Source organism: Pseudorca crassidens, chromosome 19 (genome assembly GCF_039906515.1).
Source record: "Pseudorca crassidens isolate mPseCra1 chromosome 19, mPseCra1.hap1, whole genome shotgun sequence".
Taxonomy (NCBI): Eukaryota; Metazoa; Chordata; class Mammalia; order Artiodactyla; family Delphinidae; genus Pseudorca; species Pseudorca crassidens.
The window spans coordinates 17,596,323-17,623,293 of NC_090314.1; the positions used below are offsets into that span (position 1 = coordinate 17,596,323).

At 38.5% G+C, this 26,971-nt stretch overlaps 1 protein-coding gene across 4 annotated transcripts in view; it reads left to right on the top strand.

Moving 5' to 3' along the window:
* Window positions 1-26,971, top strand: part of SSH2 (slingshot protein phosphatase 2) — a 252,214-nt gene that overhangs the window by 62,740 nt on the left and 162,503 nt on the right. For 3 of the 4 annotated variants that reach the window (XM_067715348.1, XM_067715346.1, XM_067715347.1), the window contains one exon: window positions 7,440-7,520. The exons of the other annotated variant lie outside the window; for it this stretch is intronic. In XM_067715348.1, the coding sequence (XP_067571449.1) occupies window positions 7,440-7,520 (81 nt within the window). The remainder of the gene's footprint in view (window positions 1-7,439; window positions 7,521-26,971) is intronic. 4 annotated transcript variants of the gene reach the window in all.

The following is a 26,971-nucleotide window of genomic DNA, read 5'->3' on the forward strand; positions in this document are numbered from 1 at the left end:
CCACATATATGCGTTAATATTCAATATTTGTTTTTCTCTTTCTGACTTACTTCACTCTTTATGACAGTCTCTAGATTCATCCATGTCTCTACAAATGACCCAGTTTCGTTCCTTTTTATGGCTGAGTAATATTCCATTGTATATATGTACCACATCTTCTTTATCCATTCGTCTGTCGATGGGCATTTAGGTTGCTTCCATGACGTGGCTGTTGTAAATAGTGCTGCAATGAACATTGGGGTGCATGGCTCTTTTTGAATTATGGCTTTCTCAGGGTATATGCCCAGTAGTGGGATTGCTGAGTCATATGGTAATTCTATTTTTAGTTTTTTAAGGAACCTCCATACTGTTCTCCATAGTGGCTGTATCAATTTACATTCCCACCAACAGTGCAAGAGTGTTCCCTTTTCTCCACACCCTCTCCAGCATTTGTTGTTTGTAGATTTTCTGATGATGCCCATTCTAACTGGTGTGAGGTGATACCTCATGGTAATTTTGATTTGCATTTCTCTAATAATTAGTGATGTTGAGCAGCTTTTCATGTGCTTCTCGGCCATCTGTATGTCCTCTTTGGAGAAATGTCTATTTAGGTCTTCAGCCCATTTTTTAATTGGGTTGTTTGTGTTTTTAATATTGAGCTGCATGAGCTGTTGATATATTTTGGAGATTAATCCTTTGTCCGTTGATTCGTTTGCAAATATTTTTTCCCATTCTGAAGGTTGTCTTTTCATCTTGTTTGTAGTTTCCTTTGCTTTGCAAAAGTTATAAGTTTCATTAGGTCCCATTTGTTTATTTTCATTTCCATTACTCTAGGAGGTGCATCAAAAAAGATCTTGCTGTGATTTTTGTCAGAGAGTGTTCTTCCTATGTTTTCCTCTAATAGTTTTATAGTGTCCGGTCTTACATTTAGGTCTCTAATCCATTTTGAGTTTATTTTTGTGTATGGTGTTAGGGAGTGTTCTAATTTCATTCTTTTACATGTAGCTGTCCAGTTTTCCCAACACCACTTATTGAAGAGACTGTCTTTTCTCCATTGTATATCCTTGCCTCCTTTGTCATAGATTAGTTGACCATAGGTGTGTGGGTTTATCTCTGGGCTTTCTATCCTGTTCCATTGATCTATGTTTCTGTTTTTGTGCCAGTGTCATATTGTCTTGATTACTGTAGCTTTGTAGTATAGTCAGAGGTCAGGGAGTCTGATTCCTCCAGCTCCGTTGTTTTCCCTCAAGACTGCTTTGGCTATTCGGGGTCTTTTGTGTCTCCATACAAATTTTAAGATTTTTTGTTCTAGTTCTGTAAAAAGTGCCATTGGTAATTTGATAGGGATTGCATTGAATCTGTAGATTGCTTTGAGTAGTATAGTCATTTTCACAATATTGATTCTTAAAATCCAAGAACATGGTATATCTCTCCATCTGTTGGTATCATCTTTAATTTCTTTCATCAGTGTCTTATAGTTTTCTGCATACAGGTCTTTTGTTTCCTAGGTAGGTTTATTCCTAGATATTTTATTCTTTTTGTTGTAATGGTAAATGGGAGTGTTTCCTTAATTTCTCTTTCAGATTTTTCATCATTAGTGTATAGGAATGCAAGAGATTTCTGTGCATTAGTTTTGTATCCTGCAACTTTACCAAATTCATTGATTAGCTCTAGTAGTTTTCTGGTGGCATCTTTAGGATTCTTTATGTATAGTATCATGTCATCTGCAAACAGTGACAGTTTTACTTCTTCTAAGGAAATGAAGTTTTTTTTTTAATGGGTGTAGTGTTTTAGTTTTGCAAGATGAAAAAGTTCCAGTGGTTGGTTGAACAACAACGTGAATATGCTTAACACTAATGAACTCTACACTTGAAAATGTTTAAGATGGTAAATTTTATGTTATTTTACCACAATTTAAAAAATTTTAAACAAAGATTAGTTAAAAAGGCAGCGACAGAAAAATAGGTGCAGTGTGTTTCCATTGTATATTTTAGAGAAAGGATATATACACATGTAATGCTTGTATGTGTACACTGTATCTCTGAAAAGATATCCCAAGAAACTAGCATAGTGACTACTTCTGGGAATGGGGTTGTAGAGAACTAGGAGGTGTGGGGGACAATGATGGGAGGAAAATAAATACTCTCTGACACCTTCTGAATCTTGTTTACCACGTACTTATTGAAATAATGTTTTTTGCTAAGTTCACAGATACAGACAACAGGTTGGTAGTTGCCAGAGGCAGGGAGTGGGCAGGATGGGTGAGGGAGTCAAAAGGTGCAAACTTCTAAAATAGATAAGTCATGGGAATGTAATTTTTTAAAAAGAAAGAAAAGAAAGAATGGTTTTAAATGTGTAACTTGGGGTTAGCGACTGCAGAGAGTTTTCTCAGCTGGGTCATCCTTAGGCTATGAAATTGCTTTGTTCAATCCAGTTACACATAAGTGTCAGGATAAATAAGATCTACTTCTTGTCTTGACCTTTAAAGGTTAAAAGCTTTTTATCGGAAAGTGGTCATCAGGCTTTAGGGTACACATGTATTTTATTGTTTGATGTCCAAAGTATATTTTCAAAGTCTCTAGTTCTTTAAGAACAACTGCAGGGACTTCCCTGGTGGCGCAGTGGTTAAGAATCCGCCTGCCAATGCAGGGGACATGGGTTTGAGCCCTGGTCCGGGAAGATCCCACATGCTGCAGAGCAACTAAGCCGTGCCGCAACTACTGAGCCTGCACTCTAGAGCCCATGAGCCACAACTACTGAGCCCATGTGCTGCAGCTACTGAAACCTGTGTGCCTAGAGCCTGTGCTCCGCAACAAGAGAAGGCACCGCAATGAGAAGCCCGCACACCACAACGAAGAGTAGCCCCTGCTCTCCACAACTAGAGAAAGCCCGCACACAGCAACGAAGACCCAAGGCAGTCAAAAGAAAGAGAAAAGAAGGAACAACTGCGATTCTTCACTTAATTAGAACCCCTAAAAGAGTTGAGGGGAGAAAAGATGCAGGAAAAAAGGAAAGATAGAAATGTAATAATAGTTAATTTTTCTACTTCTTAAAATCACATAAGCTGTAACAAAAATAGAATAAAAGAGACAACAGTAGGAATAGGTTTTGACTTTTTTGGGATTATTTTTTAAGACTTCTGCTTGCAAATTGTTAGGTAACTGCACAAGTTAGATTTTAACACTCTTCAAAACATCCTCCGTAGTACATGATGCTTTACGTCATAAGTTCCATATAAAGATTGCAACATTTTATTACAATAATTGTTGCTCAGAAGCTGTTCTGGATTGAAACTTCTTGTTATATACGGATGTGTTTTCCTAACCAATCTTAGCCCCTGTTTTTCTCCAAATGATACTTGACCAAAGGGGCATACTTCCACAGAGCCATATTAGATATCTATTAGATAATCATTTATTTTTTTTCTTAATTACATGCTAAATTATATTAATAGAGTTCCTAAGCATTCATTCTTAGAATAAACCCTTTATAATGTCAATGAAAATAATCAATAAACAGTCTATAATAGGAATAAAAAAGAGTTTTATTTGAACCAAACTGAGGACTATAGCCCAAGAGACAGCCTCTCAAATAACCCTGGGGAGCTGCTCTGGAGGAGCATGGTTTTCAACACAGTTTTATATCTTGTCAGAACAAAGAACATCAGACAGGTCAGAGATATATTTCTTCAAGGTTTTAAAAAAAAAAACCAGATCAGCATATACACAGCAAATCAATATGACCTTGGCACCTGGGAAGGAACTTTTATCATCGAAGGAGTACCAGCATTGGCGTTGCAGGAAGGGAGGCATTTAATCTTTATTTTTTTTTTTATTATTATTTTTTTCCTGTACGCGGGCCTCTCACTGTTGTGGCCTCTCCTGTTGTGGAGCACAGGCTCCGGACGCGCAGGCTCAGCGGCCATGGCTCACGGGCCCAGCCGCTCCATGGCATGTGGGCTCCTCCTGGACCGGGGCACGAACCCGTATCCACTGCATCGGCAGGCGGACTCTCAACCACTGCGCCACCAGGGAAGCCCTTAATCTTTATTTTTAACACGGACATTCCTTACTTCTGGTAAAAGCACCTTTTTTTTAAGTGATTAAAGCATATGTACAATGTATGTTTGATAGGCCACAATAGGCTTATAAAATTAGCATAAAATTCAAGTTCAATCATGTACAAGCTAGAATGACTTCCCCATGACTCAATATGTGAAAGTTCCTTCTATGAATTCATAAGCAAGACAGTTCAATCTGCAGAACCCAGAAACAACTCAGGAATTGGAATTACCAAGTACCTCAGAAAGCAGAGGAAAGAAATCGAAATATTCTTTGTCTTCCTTTAGGATTCTTAGGATTTAATTTAGAATTAAATACGTTGGTTGCAAGTAAATACTTGTTCCAGGAACCAATTATTTTTAATGCTACCAGCACACTTAAATTGATACCTTGTATCTTAATGAATTGAATTTCAATTAATAAGTATGCAGTAGGGCTTCCCTGGTGGCGCAGTGGTTGAGAGTCTGCCTGCTGATGCAGGGGACACGGGTTCGTGCCCCGGTCTGGGAAGATCCCATGTGCCGCAGAGTGACTGGGCCCGTGAGCCATGGCCGCTGAGGCTGTGCCGCAACGGGAGAGGCCACAGCAGTGAGAGGCCCGCATACCGCAAAAAAAAAAAAAAAAAAAAAAAAGTATGCAGTAAAGTCTTAAAATAACTTTAGGAATGCAAGTGTCATTATAGGACCTCTTTTTTTAATTGAAATATAGTTGATACAATATTATATTAGCTTCAGATGTACAGCGTAGTGATTCAGTATTTTTATAGATTATACTCCCTTTAAAGTTATTACAAAATAATGGCTATAATTTCCCTATGTTGCACAGTATATCCTTATGCTTATCTACTTTATACATAGTAGTTTGTATCTCTTAATCCCATACCCCTATCTTGCTCCTCCTCCTTCCCTTCCTCCACTGGTATCTACTAGTTTGTTTTCTATATCTGTGAGTCTGTTTCTATTTTGTTATATACATTTGTTTTATTTTTTAGACTCCACATATAAGTGATTACATACCATATTTGTCTTTCTCTGTCTGACTTGTTTTACTAAGCATAATACACTCCAGGTCTATCCATGTTGTTGCAAATGGCAGAATTTCATTCTTTTTTATGGCCGAGTAATATTCCTTTTTATATAAAAGAACCTCTTTCTTGAAAGGTCATTTTGAAAGAGCTCATGTAAACATGCTGAAGTATATACAAGAATGAAAACTTAAAAATCTTAACTAGTATAATTTGGATTAATTAATGTGTACGTTTTTCAGTTTGTGTACACCTTGACAGTGACAAGCCATTTTTGATATGCTTAATATTATCTATGTTATTTTGTTGTGATATGGGAATTTGGGAGAATTGAATGCAGCTTTGATCTCTACCTTATTCCTTCAGGTATTTTGTTTGTTATTTATTAAGCCTTTAGCTTTTGTAATATTAGAAGTATTCACATATTTTGTAGACTGACTTTTTCTTTTTGAAAAGACAGAGTAAATATTCTTATTTTTTCCTCCTCCAAAATGCAAGGGAGTAAGGAATAAAGAGACTTTGCGTTTGCAGGACCTAAAAATGATTTTAAATATTTAGTTGTTTCTGTTTATTTTCTGAAAGGGGAAGAGGGAGGAGAAATGGAATATGAGACTGGGTTGTAAGGACAGAAACCAAAAGTAGGTAAAGGATCAGGGTAGGGAAAAAGTAAGAAGGAAATTAACCAGGAGAAGGCAGTTAGGAGAAGTAGGAACTCTGAACTTTACTTTGTTTATTTGCACTCTAAAACTCAGTCTCTGCAGGTATTCTGGGAGTTGAATGAAACACAGTCTCAGTTTTGAAAATACAAAATATGAGTCAACCATGAGAGCAATAAAGTAGTTGTATATGATTAAGTTTCAGCCACCGGTAGTGAGACATTTTTTGTTTAATAGCTTTATTGAGATGTAATTGATAAACAAAAAACTTGACATAGTTAATGCATACAGTTTGATGAGTTTGGACAAATGCGTACACCCATGAAACCATCATTAAAATCAAGGTAATAAACATAATCTATTACCTCCAAAAGTTTCCTTGTGCCCCTTAGGGGTTTTGTTGGTTTTTTGTTTTGCGGTAAGAACATTTAACATGAGATCTACCCTCTTAACAAAGAATTTTAATGCACGGTATTGTTAACAGTAGGCCCCATGTTGTACAGCAGATCTCTAAAACGTAATCATTTGCATAACTGAAACTTTATGCCCTTTGAACAACTCCCCTTTTCCTCCTTCCCCTCAAACCCCTGGCAACCACCATTCTACTCTGTGCTACTGTGAGTTGGATTATTTTAGATACCTCAAATAAGTGGAATCATGCATATTTGTCCTTCTGTGACTGGCATATTTCGCTGATCATAATGTCCTCCAGGCTCATCCATGTTGTCACATATGGCAGGATTTCCTCCTTTTTTAAGGCTGAATAATATCCCATTGTAGGTATATACCACATTTTCTTTACCCATCTGTCAATAGACATTTGGGTTGTTTCCATATCTTGGTTATTGTGAATAATGCTGCAGTGCACATGGGAGTGCAGATGTCTCTTCGAGATCCTGATTTCAATTCCTTTGGATTTATACCCAGAAGTGGATTTGGTGGATCATATGGTAGTGTGAAGTTTTGATGACATAAGTTTATATATCTCTATGTAGGAGTAACTCAGTTTCCAGCAGCTGTTACCCAAAACATTTGAAGGAACTTAATGGGTCAGAGTTGGAGCTTTTTCTCTTCTCTTTTTTGTGTTGCTGTTAGTCATAAGGGAAAAATACTCTTGTGTTACCAGCTCATTGTTTCACTCCTTTGTCTCATTTTTCTTATCTGTCTTCTAGACAGATTTTGAAAAAGAGATTGGAGAGTGGAAGAAATGTTTTAAATTGTTTTCTGTCATCTGTCAGTAGGACTTGGGTAGGGCATGTTTTTTGGCTCTTCTTATAAACACTTGTTAGCAGAGGGCTAACGAGGCCAGGCTAGTAGTTAGATCCCTTAATCATGTACTATGTTACATTCTAAAGCCTGTCTCCAAACAGTCATCAAATATATACCTTTGAATATGAGGGTAAGTGAACACAAACCTACCCCATTCTGGAAAAAGTCCAGAGTACATACTCTGAAGGCTTAGTAGCACCATCTTTACAGAAAAAGGACATCCCATTGCCCAATTTGGAAACCACGGAAAATGCTTCTGCTACTCAAATATTCCTCAGTTTTCCTAACCAATCATCGTGTTGTTTATTCTCTTCAAAACAGCCGTTACTAATCAGAATTGCACCTTCTCACCTATGGGCTAACACTGACACTGTGATTTCTGCTGGCCTTTTCCCTTATGCTTATGGCCCTGTTATCTGGATCTCTGAAATGATCTTGTTTGTATTACAGAGCTCTCATTTGGAAGACAGTGAATCCGCAGCATTACTTTGCTGTGAACGTGAAGAATCAGAAATCTTTAGTGATTCCAATGTACGTAGGTATTTGTCTTTATACAGCCTTTGGTGATTCAAGTGAGAGCTTTTTGAGTAAATTTGGCTCTTAAATGCATCTGAGATAATGCCTATTATTTTATCTATTTGGCCTCACTCATCCAAATAGCCTGGGAAGGCAAATAAGTGACTTGGAATGAGTGTATGTATAAATATATGGTATATTTGTATGTGTAATAATCTCCATTCAAAGCATATCTCTCAAAGTAGATAAATGTTGCACCCTGAAACCTTGAGTCTCCTTCACTAAGGAATATGATTGTTTTTGTGGGTTTTTCACATTTTTTTTTATGGTCTTTTCCCTGTGACAACTGCTTGGTATTGGTGCTGCCACTGGACCTTTATTCCCCACATACAAAGACCTAACATATCCTGGCTGTTGATAATGTTAAGCCAAAGAAATGTTATAAATCCTAGACTATAGAGTCATCCAGATCATCTCAAACGTAGAACCATCTCACTACATTTCATGAGGTGTTATAAATTGTATTGATCTCATCTGACCCCCGGCAGAGTTGCTTAATTATTGCAAATTACCCACAGAATCAGGCTGAAGTTAGAGAATGACTTAAATTAACTACGTATCGCTTCCAGTAGGATAACTGCCTTTGCTAGCCATGGCTAAAACTAGGTTCTACAAACCTTGATGATAAAATCTGAGTTCTGTCTATTCCAGAAGGCTTATTGTGCATAGTAGGTATTCTATAAATATCGCTGAAGTTTCATCAATGGAAACTCTCTCTCGAATGAAGCTGTGCCTCTCAAGTATATCACCATAGTACTGCCTGCTTTTAAACTGTCTTTACTTCACCTTCATGGCGCAGTGAAGGTGATCACTATTTTAAGACCTCATTCAACCGTTATGTTGATTTATCTGGTTGCACTTCATTCAGCACTGACGAAGCGTCTGAAATGGCATGAAGTCAGTTATTGTGACTCACTAATAGCTGGAGTGGTGCTCACTTCCCTAGTACTTGAAAACATTAACTGACGAATTCATATGAACACTCATTTATTATCAACATTTTGCAGATGACGCACTGAGGGTGGAAATGTTATATTCTTTGCCCAACGTTGTGTGATAATCAGGGGCAGCGCTGACATCAGGTCTCAGCTGACAGCCATCAGTGAGCTCATTATCAGCAGGCAGCATGACATCAGATCTCAGCTGACAGCCATCAGTGAGCTCATTATCAGCAGCCAGCATCTTCAGTGATGGAATGTGTACCAGTCTCCTTATATATAGTGCCTTACAAGATTTATCCTGTTCAGTCTGCAGTGGAGTCTTCTAGACTTGGACTGGCTTATTGTTTTGGCTGATTTTGTCTTACAGAGGTCAGTGCATGGCAGTCCACGTAAAGAATATTTTTATGAAGTTGGACACGTGGGGAAAAGACTCTAGTTTTAATAGTTTTCTCTCTTAGAAAAAATTAGATGGGTATATATATTTGCAGATTACTCAGGATTGCTTGATTTTATCGCCAGAACTTTCATTCATTTAAGTCAGGTTTGTTGTCTTTTCTTCTTCAAGAGGCAAAAGCGGTTACATGTACTTGGCTGGCTTTACCTGTAAAGGTACTGGATCTTCATCCTGTTTTGTGTGCTCAAGAAGTGTTTCCCATACTTTTTATTTCTTTTCTCACCTTCCCATTCCCACCCCCACATCGAAGGAGATTGAAAAGCTCCTTCCCAATTTGAAGACTTAAACTTGAAAACCAAAGTTTTTGCAGAGCAAACTGACTGAAATGCCACTTCAAATTTTTTTCAAAGGAAGTGGTACGGAATCTTGATAACTATTTGAAATAGAAGTTAACTGTTGTTATGAAGAGTAGAAGATAAAGAACTTTTTCAATAAACCTTGGAATAACAGAAATGTGAACTTTGGTTAGCTATATTCATTCCTTCCCTTATGCACGCACTCATTCATTCACCAAGCATTGATTGACTCTCATGTACAAATTACCAGGCCCAAGGCATTGGGGGTTAGGCCTAAAATATCAAATCGACCCTAAGAGCAAACATCCAGCTATAAGGTAAAAAAGGTCTGAGGCTCTAATGTAAAACATGGTGACTGTAGTTAACATTGTATTTTATAATTGAAATTTCTAAAAGAGCAGAACTTAAATGTTTTCACCAAAAAAAAAAAAGATAAATATATGAGGTGACTGACGTGTTAGTTAACCAGTTGGGGGAATCATTTCCCAATGTATTCATATATCAAATCGCCATAATGTACACTTTAAATATCTTACAATTTTACTTGTCAGTTTTACCCCAATAAAGCTGAAATTAAAATTACTCTAGGAGAATGTATAATCTACTCTTCAACAGATTAGTTTTATGGATATTCACGGAAATGCAGTACATGGGGAGGAGAGAAGAAATCTGTGGGTGAGTGGAAAGAAATTTGGCTGGAGGCAAAGAAGGGATGGCTCTCTCTGGAAGAGGGCTGGCTGCCTTACATCTCCTGGGGCTTTCCCGGAAGAGAGGAGAGGAATGTAGAGAGACCTCTGCCCCTTCTCTAGTCCCACTCATCCTCTAGGGAACCAGATAAAGGGTAGAAGCAGAAGAAGCTATTTGCTCCCTCTGCTATGCACAGGGTTGTTGGAGGCCTCCATAATGGGAAGAGGGACTGCCTGCCCTAGAGCAGGGTGACCGTGTGACTGGAAGAGGTCACAGAGGAAGAAGACACTGGCCCTAGCTCAGGAGTTTCACTTTGTCTCCAGATAAGAAAGAATGTGGGCAGTGACTAGAGCAGGTTCCGTTACTAGTGGCTGCAGCAGCTACTGAGACTCCTGAGGGTTCTCTTCAAATTTCCCATCCCCATACCTACTGCTATCCTGCCTTAAAGGAGAAAGAGCTCAGCCTGAGCTGGGATTCCCATTATGGTGATTGTGGGGTTCAGCTAGAAACAACTGGATTCATTACCATTGTAGGGTTATTTCTTCCCTAGCCTGTAGGTCAGGAAAATGCTTGTTGTGTTATTTTGTCTCCTAAGAATACAACTTAATTCTTTCTCTCCTTTCTTTGTTCTTCTGACCCCACCCCTACCCTACCAAGCAGGAAGAGGGATGGATATAGGTGGTCATACCATTTTTATGGTCTATTTCGCTCTTTTGCTTGGATATTATATCCTTGTAGGGAATGCATTTTCCCTCTGTGCGATCAAAACAGATTTTATGTTTGAATAGCCCAGTGAAAGGGAAAGGTATTAGCCTTCTGTTATTAAAAAAAGTAAAAAGGGAAAGCTACCCTCTAGAATTGAATGTGAAGAGGGCAGATGAAAAGAAAGGAAAATCTAAAATGTAGAAACTATTTGGTTTAGAATACTTTACATTTTTAAACTTTAGGTTTGCATTCTCTTCTAGGTCAGGACAGATGTCTCAGAATAGATGGCAACTTCAGCGGAGGTTTTCATCTGTAGTGGGGTAGGAGAATGGCTTTGGGAGAGAAAGAATATATGACGTGGCTAATACTAAGTTCAAGATGAAGGATTTAAGAATTTTTAAAAGTTACTAGCATTAAGATAAGCGCTGGTTCAAATGAGTAGCCAACCTATGGATTGAAGATAGAAGGAGCTTTAATCTTCAAGATTCTTTGGAGGCATCCTGTTTTTCTTGTGTGTTTTAAGTTTTAGAATATGGTGTATGGAATGATCAAAACAGTGAATGATTTGTTGGCTTAGAAAGTAAAGCTACACTTAGAAGGGGAGAACCGCTGTTGTCAGGAAATCTACTTTTGTAAATCTCTAGAGATTGTAAGCACAAGCAAGATGCTTGTGGATGAACCTACAGATACAATGATAACCAACTGGTTGGATGGAAGGTGGTGATGGTATGTGGGCCAACGAGCATGTGCATCTGGTCATTTCTGTTGATTTGTATTTACCCTCTTCCTTTCAGCTCTCTCTCTCCCTTTCAGCTCTCTGTACTGTGTTTTTTATTTCTTTTTTCAGACTCACTTGCAGAGACACCATTTCACTAGCCAATGCACACAAATGTAAAAAGAATTTAAAAAGGAAAATTCGTTGCTAAGGAGATGTGGTTTTTATTACGAGTTTCAAATGGCCATTTAGCCAACAGCGAACAGCTGTCAGACCAGAGTTCAGGATGATTTGAATTGTTTCTGCCTCACCTCTGCTGCATAGTAAAGAGATTGCTGATTAGGGCACCTGGTCAGAAAAGAGGTTAAAAGTGTTGCTAGTGGCAGAAACATAGTTTTACCATGAACAGTATTCCTATTTTTTCCTTTGGAGGGAGTCTGATCCAAATGGTAACGCTGGTAGAAAGCCTCCTATGATGTTAAAATTATTTTTCTTTATTCCAGAATAAAGCATAGCTCGACTATTTTATCCTAGAATAACAAATGAGAAACAGTTTTCAACTTTTCTTTTTTTGAAGTCTTACCCTCTTAAGCGATTTATTTGAAGAGAAATGAGGTTTGTAGTAATCTTGGGTACAAAGTCTACTTTAAAAATTAGCTTTATAATTTAACTCAGTGGCTCTCATCATGGCTGCACGTTAGAATCACCTGGTGACTTTTTAAAATAATTTAATAACAGGGTCTCACTTCAGTCCAGTTAAACCAGGATCTCTGTGAGTGGGACCCAGGTATTAGTATTTTTTAAATGCTCGCAGGATTATTCTAATGTGAATCAAGGGTTCAGAACCACTGTTTTATCTCTAGCTATGCTAATTTTTTTTGCCTCCAAATCAGAGCTCCAATCTGCAACATTTGTAACATCTGTTTACATGAAGAGAGAATAAAATATGAGATTGATTAGAATAATGAGTTGACTGTATGCATGTACTACCTCAGGTACAATGCAATTAACTTTTATTCAGTGAAATTCCTTGGCTAGGCTTCTGTTAAAAGAGGAGCAACATACTGAAATTAGGTAAGTCAAATCCTCAGTAAACCTGTGTCAATGAAGGATAAAGTTTTCCATGAGGTTATTAAGACTTACACTTCCTGTGTCAACACTGCTAGGAGCTGGCATAGAAAAGAATCAAAGAGCACTTTTATACTTTGTGTATTATAACTTTATTAAAATAAAATATACACACAGAAAGGTGCACTTATTTTGTACTTTTATTTATATCGTAAATTTTCACAAACTGAAGTTTTCACAAACACACATCAAGAAACTGTGTAACCTGGACCTAGATCAAGAAATGGAATATTACTACTCCCCTCCACCAGTTCCCCCTTCCTCCAACACCCCCTCCTTGCTTCCTTCCAGTCACTACTCACCCTCTGGCTATCACCTCCCAGAGATAACTACTCTCCTGACTTCTTGACCATATGATTTTGATGTGGGCATGAGGCTATGCCCTTTAGATGACCTCTCTGACCTCCAGAATCAGGGGTCAGCATCATGTAATATTTAAAGAGCTCAGGTTCAAGGTTCCAACAGCCTGAGTCAAAGTCCCAGCTCATAGTAAGTCACACTGGCTGTGTGACTCCACTTCTCTAAGCCTTACTTGCCCCATCTGTAAAACAGGTGTAACAATAGGACCTGTCTCATAGAGTTGTTAGAATTAAATGAGATAATTTATGGGTCTGGCACATTACCTGTGCTGAGAGCAGAGGCAGATATAGTATTCCCTGATGTCATCATGTCTTCAGCAGAGTCAGGACAATGCCACTATGGTCCGTGGGCACAATTTAGTTCGTAGTCTAGCTCGGGAGGGAAGGAGGAGGAAAAAGTGGGCATCCTGACCGTCTTTCCTTTTCCTCACCATCCTTGATTTGGCCTGTGACATGACTAACTTGTGGCAACTTCTAAAATATGTTATTTAAATTCATAAAGTGATTACTGAAAGGCCAGAAACGTCTTCTTATGCATCTATATATTTGCCACAGCACCTAGCACAATGATTTACAAGTTGCACGTCGTGTCGTGCCTTGGATAAAGGAATCTGAAAATGATGCTTCCTGCACATCTTGCTTTCCTGTGCTGGATTTGTATTGGTCTGATTTCTGTTCCTTTTGACCAGAGACATATTTTTGAGACATCTAGCACAAGAACATACAGAATGTAGCAGTTAAACAATTGCAGGCAGAAACCAAGAACTTGGCCTAATTTATAAAATCAACAAAATAAAAGCTCTAACTAGCTGAGTTATTCTGCTTCCATGATCTGAGGTCAGGCCTGCTCAGGTATATTTTCCCCTTATTTTGGTTTAGGAGAACAAGCAAAACAGGAGATGGCAGGACTTGTAGGCTTTTCATTAATAAAATTGTACAGACTTTTTTTAAAGATTATAGTTTGGAAACAATTTATCCTTTGGAAGGTTAGCAAGATAATTTATTGAGCACTTACTATTTGCCAGATGTGTTAAGTGATTTTCATACAATTTAGTCTTAAATCCAAGTCTTTGAGGTTAAGTACTTTTAGTATTTCCCATTTAAAGCTGAGGAAACAGAGACTTGCCTAACGTATGTGACAGTGCTGATATTGAGAGCCAAGTCTGCCTGACACTCCCTGCTTGAGCCCTTAACCTTATGCTGGATTGCCTTTACCCTTGAACAGAATATTGTTATTCTCATGCGAGGAGATCAGGAGCAAATGGAATAGTGGGTCTCAGCTCCGGCTTTGCAGCAGAATAATCTGTGGAGCTTTTCAAAAATATAGACACTCAAATGTCACTTTAGGAAGTTCCTAATTCAGTGGGTCTTGGATGAGCTCAACATTTTTATTCTTTACAAAGCTCCATAGGTGTTTCTTCTTGCAGCCAGAGTTAAGAATAGTGGTTCATAGAAGTTCCCTAGAGAGGAATTATAAGATTACAGATTTGGGGGCATTTGAAGACTGAATTTGGAATATTGTAGAGACACATCGTTGTTAGAAGTGTAGAGAAGGAGGAGGTAGCTTAATAACAATCAAGTTTCATGTTTCAGGAGGTAAGATAGTGTTTATCACTGGAAATTGGATATATCACTGGGGTATTTTATAGAAGGATTGATTCTCCATTCTTTCTATGCATTTCTAGAGTGCTGCCACTTTTGTGCTCAAGCAGTCTTTCTCAACCCTAGTTTGCTCTCCCAGGTAATCTGTTTTCTCAGTGCTGGGGGTGAAGTCCTGGTGAAGTCGCGATTTCAGAGCTGTTAGGCAAGAACTGCTAACCTTGGAGAGAGCAGTGGATGGCCCTGATTAAGACAGATGCTGTGGGAGAGTTGTAAACTTAACAAATTCTTAATCTCAGTGGATCCTGTCTTCTGAGTTCCTCCTAATGCCTTTTGTTTATGTTTTTGTAATCTCAGTGTGCTTTGGCAGTAGGGAAGGGGTAGTAATTCTTCCTTTCACTTTACAATTAAGAAAGTTGAGTTATAATTTCAAAGGCCATGACTTTCTGAGAACTATAAATGAAATAATGGCTAACATTTGTTGAGCACTAACCATGTGCCTGGCTCTATCCTAAACATTTTTACATTCATTATCTCATATTACATCTCTGATGTGAGTAGTGTTATTTATCCCTGTTTTAGAGATAAGAAAACTGAGCTCATTTATTCTACAATTCCTTGAGTCTACTCTCTGGCAGTCACCGTGCTGGGAAATGAGTATCCAGTGATGAACAAGTCAGACCCTATACTTATGGAACTTACAGTCCATTGGGGAAGACACATAATAAAAAACAAATAAGAATTCAGTTACAAAATGTGATAGTACTATGAAAAATACAAATGGGGAATAATAATAAAGAATAACAAGGCAGAATTGCCATTTAGATAAAGGATAATCAAGAAGAGCCTCTCTAACGTGGTGATATTTTAGCTCAAGATAGTTAAAGAGTTTGCTTAGCATCACATCTAGTAAGTGGTGAAATTCAAGTCTGATTCCTAAAGCTCTACTCACCATGCATGCTGCCTGTTAGACATGTGCTTGGAATCCACCCCAGGTTTGTGACTCTCCTCTCTGGTCTGACCAGCATTCATACCGTGACATTGTACCAGATTTCCAGAAGGGCATCATAAAGAAAGAAATTATAACAGTAAGATAATTTTTTAAAAAGAAACTTGCTTCCTAAAATGCTTCTTTAAAAAGAGCACTAGGAGGCAGCATAGAGAAGGGAGAGCAAACAGGGTGGCAAATAGTATATGAATTTCAGCAAATGATGGAGAGACACAAAGAAGCTGAAAATCTCTGCTGTAAATGCGCTAGGTACATTTGCATGAAGAAATGCCCTCTTCACATGTATGGGCTGGGGTGGATGTTCCACTTTGGATCAACATCCTATTTCCTGTCCTTACTTGAACTTAGTTTGAAGGCCCTGATTTAGGAACCAAGCAGAAGACTGCTCATGGAAGATGCTAAGAAGTGTTAGATGGTGCCTAGACCCTCAAGGTGCTTGGAAAGAATGTAGGAGGAAGGGGAACTGCTCTTGGGAAGGGAAAGGACAGAGAGGAACAGTGAAATACAGTCTTGAATTTAAATGCTGCAGTCTTCTTCTGACTCTATTGCAATGCTTGATGTGCCAAGTTACTGTCTTAGGGTTTTCCAACAGAGGCCTCTGCATTGCCCTTTGCTCCGGAAGAATTTGTTCACTTGCTCTTTTTCCTCCCAGGAAATAACAACAATTCTTTTTTTTTTAATTTTTTTTTTTAATAGGCAAAGGATCTGAATAGACACTTCTCCAAAGAAGACTTTTTTTTTTTTAAATTTTTGGCTGCATTGGTCTTTGTTGCTGTGCGCGGGCTTTCTCTAGTTGCGGTGAGCGGGGGCCACTCTTCGTTGCGGTGTGCAGTCTTCTCATTGCGGTGGCTTCTCTTGTTGCGGAGCACAGGGTCTAGGCACACAGGCTTCAGTAGTTGCAGCGTGTGGGCTCAGTAGTTGTGGCACAAGGGCTTAGCTGCTCTGCGGCATGTGGGATCTTCCCGGACCAGGGCTCGAACCCGTGTCCCCTGCATTGGCAGGCGGATTCTTAACCACTGTGCCACCAGGGAAGTCCCAATAACAACAATTCTTAGGCTGGTCAGAGTCTGTAGAAGTGTGATGCAAATTGTTAGATTCTGGATTATAAGCCTAACTGTTTAGATGTAAAGAGTGCCTAGTGTAAATTTCTGCTTGGAAAAGATTTGTGTGTGATATTCATATATACATCTTACTTGATGATTGTATTGGTGAAGATTATAAATTGACTCGATCCTTGCAATCTTGACAGTTTAGTCAAAAGTTATAATAGTGTTCAAAGTCTTTGACCCAGAAATCTAATTCTTGAAAATTTCCTCTGAGGAAATTTTTTAAAAGAAAAGTATATGTACTAACATATTAGTGAATATGTTTAATAATAGGAGAGAGGAGATGGTTAAGTAAACTATGGTAATATTAACTCAATGAAGCCATTAAAATGAAAAACATGAAAACTATTGATATATAGTTCTATGAGAAATTATATATGAAATGTTAAGTGAAAAAGTAAATAAATGGAAAAATTAAGTTGCATCTCTACCTAAGTCTTATGACAAAATAAATAACAGATAGATCAGAGAATTAAATTTTAAAAAATTGATATTACAAGTTAGAACATACAGGAGAAACTTTTTTTATAATCTTGGAGCAGGAAAGCCCTTTTAAAAATAATGACACAAAACTCGGAAATCATAAAAGAAAACATTGATGAATTCAAATAAAGTCAAAAATTCTACATTAAAAGATCCTGTAAACAAAGTCAAAGACAAACAACATGTTGGGAGAAAGATTTTCAACACATGACAAAGATCTAATTTCTAAAATACCTAATGTGTTCTATAATTTTTTTAAAGCTCAGAAACATAATAGACCGATGTGCAAAAGAAATTAACAGACTTTCACAGAAAGATATACAAATGGCTCTTCAACATATGAAAAGATATTTAATAGTTCTCATAACCAATACCATTTTTTACCTCTCAGATTGGCAAAGATCAAAAAAGTTTGATAATTGCATTGTGTTGGCAGGATCACAGGGGAAGCAGCTTTGCTATTTATTGTTGGTGGGGTGAATGCCCATAATATTTGCTCCAGAAATTTCACTAGTAAAAACTTATCCACCAGAAATATTCCTATATGTGTAAAAATTCATATAGTCAGAGATATTCATTGCAACATCATTTGTAATAGAAAAAAATTAGAAATATCCTAGATGTCCATCAAAGGGTTTCCGTATGAACCAATATGAAATTATCTCCTATTGTGAAAAGACAACACCAAGGGCTTCCCTGGTGGCGCAGTGGTTGAGAGTCCACCTGCCGATGCAGGGGACATGGGTTCGTGCCCCGGTCCGGGAGGATCCCACATGCCACGGGGCGGCTAGGCCCATGAACCATGGCCGCTGAGCCTGCACGTCCGGAGCCTGTGCTCCGCACCACAGTGAGAGGCTACCACAGTGAGAGGCCCGCGTACCACAAAAAACAACAACAACAACAAAAAACACCAAGACAACACCACCAAGATGCAAAGCAGTGTGTGTATCATTTGTGTAAAACAAACAAAAAACCCAAAAACAAAATAGCAGATGGAAAAGAATATGTTTAGATCCTTAAAAACACTTAGACTGTATCTGGTAATATACATAAAAATTAAAAAGAGCAATTGCCTTTAAGGAGAAGAACTTGTTGGCTGGGAAGCAGATGTAAGGTAGAGACTGATTATTTAATATATATCATAGTGTCCTTTTTTAAATTAAAAAAAAATTTTATTGCAGTATATTGACATAGAATATTAGTTTGAGGTGTACAACATAGTGATTCAATATTTTTATACATTCTGCACTATACAAAGTTATACTGACTGTATTCCCTGTGCTGTACATTATATTCCCATGACTTATTTTATAACTGGCAGTTTGTACCTTTTAATCCTCTTCACCTATTCCACCCCTCTCCCAACTCTTCTCCCCTCTGGCAACCACTAGTTTGTTCTCTGTATCTGTGAGTCTGTTTCTGTTTTGTTATATTTATTCATGTGCTTTGTTTTTCAGAGTCCATATATAAGTGAAATCACATGGTATTTGTCTTTCTCTATCTGGCTTATTTCACTTATTATTAGCACAATACCCTCTAGGTCCATCCATGTTTTCACAAATGGCAAACTTTCACATGCAATGCAATCCCTATCCAAATACCATGGCATTTTTCACAGAACTGGAACAAATAATCCTAAAATTAGTATGGAACTACAAAAAAACCCCAAATAACCAGGGCAATCTTAAGAAAGAAGAACAAAGCTGGAGGTATCATGTACCCTGAGTTCAAACTACACTACAAAGCTGTAGTAATCAAAACAGTATGATACTGGCACACAAAACAACAGACACATAGATCAAGGGAACAAAACAGAGAGCCCAGAAATAAACCGATGCACATATGGTCAATTAATCTATGACAAAGAAGGCAAGAATATACAATAGGGAAAAACAATGTCTTCAATAAGTGGTGTTGGGAGCACTACACAGCTACATGTAAAATGATGAAACTAGACCATTTTCTTACACCATATATAAAAATAAACTCAAAATAGATTAAAGACTTAAATGTAAGACGTGAAACCATGAAACTCCTAGAAGAAAACATAGGCAATATGCTCTTTGAAATTGGTCTTAGCAATATATTTTTGGATCTGTCTGCTCAGGCCTGGGCAACAAAACCAAAAATAAACAAATGGGACCACATCAAACTAAAAAGCTTTTGCACAGTGAAGGAAATCATCAACAAAATGAAAAGGCCGCCTACTGAATGGGAGAAGATATTTGCAAATGATATGTCCAATTAGGGGTTAATATCCAAAATACGTACCGAACTCAGGAACTGATTAGTGTATAGGTCATATGTGTAGAAGTGTTCAGTGATCTTTGAGGGGAGGGTGTGTGTGTAAACAAAAATTCTAAATTTTTTGTTACTTAACTGCTTTTTTCCTCCTCAAGGAGCTTCTGTAATATAGCAGACCCTCACTGGAGCCATTTTTAGATGCCTTAAAGGTGAGCTACAGAGCAGCCAGTATTGTATTAAGCAATTCTAGCCCTCAGAATTTATGGTCCTTCCTGTTATGAGCTACATGTAACAAGTAAATACAAATTAAAATCCACTGGAATATTAATCAATGTGATGGTGCTATGTCCTAATAATTTAAATTCTACAATGCAAAGTTAGGCCCAGTTCTTGTGATCAGCTCCACCTCTCATTAAGTCATAAGCACTACTGCTTCATTTTCTTCCCCATTCTTGGTTTCCACTGATCTGGTACCATGCCTCCATTTTGAACTATTTTGCACTATCCTGAGCTATTTAAACCACCAAAAGCGCAGCAGAACTGGCCTTGGTATTTCCTTCACTGGCTATTGTGACACTTCCCTGCCTGGCCCCTATGCCTTAAGGGCATGACCTTAGTTTCCATGTTTTGTGTGTATGGTTACCTTTCACTTAGTTATTCTTTCAACAAATATGTACAGAGTACGTCTGATGTGCTAGACACTGTGCTGGTTGTTGGGGATATATAGTGGTACATATAGCAAACGTGGTTCCTCCCTTGGAAATTTACATTCTCGTGGAGAAAGGTGGCATTAAACAGCTAATTTAGCTAGTGAATTTTAAAATTTTGATTGTGATAGATTCTGAAAAGAGGAAAGCACACCATACTGTGAGAATATGGCAGGCCGGGACCTGACCTGCTTAAGGTTGGTGGTCAAGGGAGGGCTTCCTTGGAGAACTGGTGTTTTGAGTGCTCTGAAAGAGGAGTCAGAGTCAACCAGAGAAAAGTTGGATGGAGAGAATGGGGAAGAAAATACTTAGACGTCAGGAAACTTATTCAAGGAACCAAAAAAAGGTCAATGAGGTTGGAACATAAAAAATAAGGGAGGAAATAACACAAGATGATGCTGGCGAGGTCAGCACAGGCTAGATGGTACTGAGTCTTGTAAACTAAATTAAGAATCTTAGTCTTTATTCCTCAGACAAGAAAAAGCCATTGAAGAGTTTTCAGCTGGGGGTGTGAATTAGGGTACCGTTTAAAAAGATCTACCTGGCTTTACTATGAAAATTGGACTTCCAATTTATTTATTTATTTATGCATGCCATAGACAGTTGGGGCATTGTTTTTTTGTGATTTGATTTGGTTAACTCATTCGTCAGGCAATGGCGCTCTTAATAAGAGGGAGGTTGACAGAAAGGCAGTATGGTGGTGAAGAGTGTGTGACCCTGGATAAGTTACTTTACTTCTCTAAGTCTCAATTTCTACATCCAAAGAATGGAGATAATAAATAGTATATCTGCTTCATGGGGTAATTGTGAAGATTGAATGAGATAATATCTGCAAAACACTTAGATTAAGGCCTGGCACATTGTAAGCCTCTAATAAATGTTAGTCACTGTTAAAGTCTAATAATCTCATGAAGGGTTTAGCTGCTGCTCTGAGAACCACCCATTCTTGGTGGTCCATGGAGTAGCTTTCCATCCAGAGGTCACATGTGGGCTTGTCTAGCCACCACCACTGGACTGTAGGAATCTAGCCTAGTCAGCTGCTAGAGAAACATCATGTATAAGGTTTAATTTCACAAATGTCACTTGGAGATGGAAATGAAAGCTGAGGAATGGTAGCTTGCTTTAACCCTAGCTATGGTTTTGCTTTGAAGCTGGCTTTTGAGAGGTTTCCAACACTTGCAGGAAATCAATAGAATGGAGTCGTTGCTTGGAAACGGCTGTATCTCTTTGTTTCCTGCAATACTAGGTAGCTAATGTCTGTAATTATGCTGCTGAGCAAAGCCTCAGGTTGATCAAGGTTAATTGTTTACAGTATTTGAAATGTTAATAATGTCTACTCCAAAACTACTTTTCCAAAATAGATTGTTCCAGCTTCACAAAAGGTTTAAATGCCACTGATTTCTTCATTCAGTGAGATGTAATTCTAGGCCTGGAAACTGGGATCTTCCAATTTAATGTTTTCTAAGAAATTAGTACGCAGAAAATGTGTTTTTTCTTCTGCTTTAAAGTTTGCCACATCACATGCTTATAGAAATTCTCACTGCCTGACTTTTGTTATTGTTAGCGCGTAGCCTGTCCTCTAAAATTATACATTTCTGCCTTTGATTTGTTTTGTGGAACTAGGGAGAGGGGCTAAAGCATGCCATTTTTATGTAAGAGTCCTGGGGAGTTTGGGTAGGTGGGAATCTATTCTAAAAGTTTGCAGTGGATTCAGACTGCCTGGAAAGTCTTTTGTGTTTAAATTTATCTTCTGTCTTGAGAATATAAGAGGGCAGAATTTTAAAGGGAATTTTGCTACCAAGGGAAAAATTAAAAGTTTCTTATGTAGTCAATGAGAGTTCCCTGCAATCAAGTTTACTTACTGAATTTGTCAGAGATTTCTTGTGGTGAGATGGTTCGCAGATGGTGGATAATTCCATTTTTAAAGTAAAAGTGAGCTTTGTGTTTTGTTCTTTCTCTTGTCTAACATGATGTCTCCACCTGCAGAGCTGCCTTTTCTGTCGCTCAGTGCTCTAATGGAAGACCCAAAAGTATTAGCTAAATTGTTCTGGCAGCGGAGAGAGTGTTGGGTAAGGAAGCACTTGGCCAAAAATAGGGCTTTCCCTAGCTGTTGCAGGAAGATAAACAGAGGTTCTACCATATGTAACTACATTCTTTTAAATGATTAACTAATGTGTTATGTAGCATTACTGCTAAAACCTAAAGTGGTGTGGGCTTAATGTTGATCTAAAAAAATGTTCACATATAGACGCTATAGCTATGTTGGTTTTTTAATGTACTCATTCATTCTGCTTTTCTTTTTCTTTCATTGTTTTGTTTTTCCTGCCCAGCTTCAATAAGCTATATTGAGGAGTGTACCAAGTCACAGTGTGTGTTACCTGGAACTTCCTGGGAACTGAACATTTTATTCCTGTAGAAATTTGTTTACTGAAATTTTAGAAGACTGACAGTGTAGGAAAACCAAGTTTATTTTATGTGTTGACTATTATTTAAAATAGGAAAAGGAACTTTATCCTTGCCCCTCTTCATCAACCACTTAGCATGTAGTATACACTATGCTAGTTGCTTAAGGTACATCTGTGAACAAAACCAGAAAGCACTGCCCTGTAAAGCTTGTAGTTTGATGCCTGTTACCATTTCACCTTCTGCCTCCGCCAAGGGAAGTGCTAGGTTCAAATCTAGCATGACTACGTGTTGTCTCTGACCTTGGGAAGTCACTCTTTGACCCTCTTACTTGTAAGCCTAGTAATCGTGTTGTCATGTTATCATTCATTTGGGTTTCTCAATAGTCATCCCTTGCATTGGTTCTGTAAGATGAATTTCCTTGTTAATTGCTTGGGTTTGTACTTGGAGGAACTTTATGCAAAATAAAGGAATTTTGTCCCAGGATTTACCTATATATGTTCCCTAATGTGTTTTACAGCTGATCTGGCTTAACATCACCAACAATTTGTACAATGTGAGCCAAGAACACATGAGTTTATGTTTGTAGAATTTAATCTCACACATGTCATCAGAGTTGAGGGGAATGAGGTAGGAAATGAAATAACAGAGTTCTCTGGGTAGATAGCTGCTACATTTTTGGTATGGTCTGCTTTCATTTTGGGAGCTTATCTGCTCTATTCCATGTGATTCTGGTGGGGCTGACAATCACTTGGCCCTGCTTTTCTACCACTGGGATTGGTCATATGCCCATAGACCCATGTCAGGCTGGTCAAAGTATCCCTTTTCCTTGGATACCATGATTGATCCAGGGTAGCACATGACCCAAGCTGGACCAGTCAGGGTCATGTTGAGAGAGATATGGACGCTGGGAGTAAAAAGTTTAAGTTCTTTTTCTGGACTGTCTGATTAAGAGGATGATATATGCTTGGTGTGGTTGGTGGTCATCTAACTACCACATTGAGATAGTCTGCCTAAGAATGGGAAGCAAGCAGAGTCCAAAGAGAGAGGAGAAAGTAGAGACCTAATAACATCATTGCATTTTTTTAATCCCTCTTGGATTTACCAGTTACATGAACCACTACCTTTTTTGTTTTTCTTAACTCACATTGCTTCTTGTATAATACGGTATCCTTATCTATTATTGTAGTAGTCATTTGTGTTTGCCAATATTTCTGGTCCTCCTTATTCCAGATAATGGTAGGATTATAATTCCTTGGGAGTGGGGCATGATCATGTGACTGCTTTGGCAAATGAAATATGTGACTTTTGTCTCTTCCAGATGGATGGATGCCTTTAAGTCTGAAGGGCTGATGCATGACTCACTATATTCAGTTCTCCCTGCCATAGTGACTAGTCATGTTCCAGATGAGAGAGGGTAACATGGAGCAGAATCTCCAGCAACCTAAGACAGACATATAGCATAAATGAGAAACTTATTATTTTAAGCCACTAAGATTTTAATGCTGTAGGTTATTGTAGCCCATCTAAGTGATACTTGTTTGGAATATATTTTTATATATTAAAATTTTCTAAATCAAGTGAAAAAATCTTTTAATATGACATCTAGAAATACTAATATCTGCAGAATGAGATTATTAAAATATTTAGTATGCATAGTTACTGCAGTTAAGTATTAAGCTGCAAGGCTAGAAGTAAACAGCAGTGTTTCTTGGTTTACCATACAGGAACTAAATCTGCTTTTAGGGATGTGACCTCTGACCAAATTATAGTTGCCTTGTTTCATATTATGTGGCAGGACAAAGTCTATAATGACGGGTGTTTAAAACTCAGACACTATGTAAACACTCTAGCCTTACCCATGAGAATTTCTCTTATGTGGCCAGGACAAGGATAGCATCTCCGTAACCAGGCCTTGCTATCTGAAAATAAAGAAACCAGACAGGTAGGAGTAAATGGTTTAAGGACAGATTGAACAAAAGCCTGATTTGCAGCCATGTAGTATCAGTATGGAAGTGTTGAAATTAACAGAGCCTTTGGCAGATAACCATAAGGAAGGTGCCTGCACTCTGCGAAGTGAGTGTGTGATACAGGCAGCAATGAGCTCTGTGGACCTGAACACCCTCTTTAACCGTGTCTCTTTGAGGTGATGGCATTTGTTCAAAACATCCTGTCTTCTCCTCCCTCCACTGTCCAGGACTTCAAAGGCAGATATATAAAATTTTTTTCACTGAAATTTTAGGGAGCATTTTGCTTTAAAAATATATTTGTGGGGCTTCCCTGGTGGCGCAGTGGTTGAGAGTACGCCTGCCGATGCAGGGGACACGGATTCGTGCCCCGGTCCGGGAAGATCCTTATGCCGCGGAGCAGCTGGGCCCGTGAGCCATGGCCACTGAGCCTGCGCATCCGGAGCCTGTGCTCCGCAACGGGAGAGGCCACAACAGTGAGAGGCCCGCGTACCGCAAAAAAAAAAAAGAAAAGAAAATATATATATATATATAATTTGTGTGTGTAAATTATTGTATCTTCAATATCTGTGCTGGACTTTCCAGCTTACGTGAGGGGCAACATATTCTCATGGGCAAAGCACAATAGTGATCTGTAATTTTAACCTGTCGGTGCTTTAATTTTTCTACCTGTAAGGTGGAAATAAAAAATTGGAAACAAATAAAATGGAAATAAAATTTTTTTCTTCTCTTACCTCTCCTTGGTGCACATGGGAAAATGTGGTTCATAATATATTTGTCAGGAATCTTGGTTGAGAGTAACAGAAACTGGCTTAAATAGAAAAATAAAGGTTATTTGTTGTTTCGTGTAACAGCCAATCAGAGGGTACCATCCCCCTGCTGGAGGTTGGCTTAAGAATGAGCATGTATCCAGTTCAGATGAGAGAAAATGTGGGAGGAGGTTGAGGAGGAAACTACTGGGACAGTTTTCCTTGTACTTAAGAGACACAGGGGAAGAGCTGTTTTCTTCAGCTGACTGATGATGTTGGGTATATATGTGATGGACCTTGAATGTGGCAGTAATCTTGGGACCATATTAGCCTAAGAGCGGTGCTGAAACAATCAGGATGGCAGAGCAGAAAGATAAGGAAAATTTCATTCTTGATAAAGTTCAGCTACTGAATTAATCAAGATGATACTTTTCTGTATTGTTTAAGCCTTTTTTTTTTTTCTTTTTTTTGGCTGCGTTGGGTCTTTGTTGCTGTGCGAGGGCTTTCTCTAGCTGCGGAGAGCGGGGGCTACTCTTCGTTGTGGTGCACGGGCTTCTCATTTTGCGGTGGCTTCTCTTGTTGCCGAGCACGGGCTCTAGGTGTGCAGGCTTCAGTAGTTGTGGCACGCGAGCTCAGTAGTTGTGGCGCATGGGCTTTGTTGCTCCACGGCATGCGGGATCTTCCCGGACCAGAGCTCGAACCCATGTCCCCTCCATTGGCAGGAGGATTCTTAACCACTGTGCCACCAGGGAAGTCTCTTAAGCCACTTTTTGATGGATTTTTTTTTTTTTATTACTTGAGATTGGAAAACATCCTGAGTAATAAGTAGAGATATTGTGGGCTCCTCAGAGAGAAGAGAAGCTCTTGGAGGGCTACATAGTCCCACTGGACCTATTATAGTGCCTCGTATGTATATAGTTGAAGTTGAATAAATATGTGTTAGATAAATGTGGTTGTCTTTATTTGTATTTATAACCGAAGCACTGAAAGATAAAACACCCTTCTTCTTCTCTAACAACTCAATCCAAAAGCCATTAGATAGGACTAAGCATGGTAGGTATCTTCAGGTGGGCACTGAGGCCCAGTATGGGTGGGATATTGGAGCCCAAGCGAGGTGAGGGGGCATCAACATGAGGGAGGTGCCCTGGAGCTGGTTGTTTGAGCCTGTGTGTATGGTAAGCAGGGAGTCACTGTGGGAAGCCAGAGGGGCGGCCCAGTATGGGGGTGGTAGAGCCTGAGGAATGCGAGGAAGGCATATATAGTCATTGGCCCAATGCAAGGTGTCAGATTCTTAGTAGAGTGAGGAAAGTACCTGCTTAGACTGCTCTGGAAACTCTACTGTGATTTTGTAATCATATGTGTTCAAAATGCACCTCTTTTCATTTTTTAATGAAAATGTCATGAAGTTAACATTCCTAATGCCCCTTTTTAAAATATGAAACTGTTGCTTATTTTAATATATCCCACGAAATGTCTTAAAGACCTGTATGTTTGATGAAAGCAACTTCACCTTCCCAACAAGTCAGCTTATTTTTTATATGCATAAATTTTATTAATTATAATCTGCGTTTCATCTGTATAGAAAATATTTTTCATTTTAGTTTTCAGTGGAGTAGAACTAAAGTATTTAATTTTTTCACAATGATTCTATGGCACTTTTTAAAAGTGTCAGAGGAAGCCTGATAAAAATAGTCCTTTGAGAGAAAGAGATCAAGCTTACTCATGTCCCAAACTCTTGATTCTGTAAGCAGAAATTTCAGCTCACCATTAATACCAACATAACAGCACAATATGATTTCAATCACTTTGCAAATGTGATTAGCTATTCAAGATTAGCCCATTTTATTAGTGGTA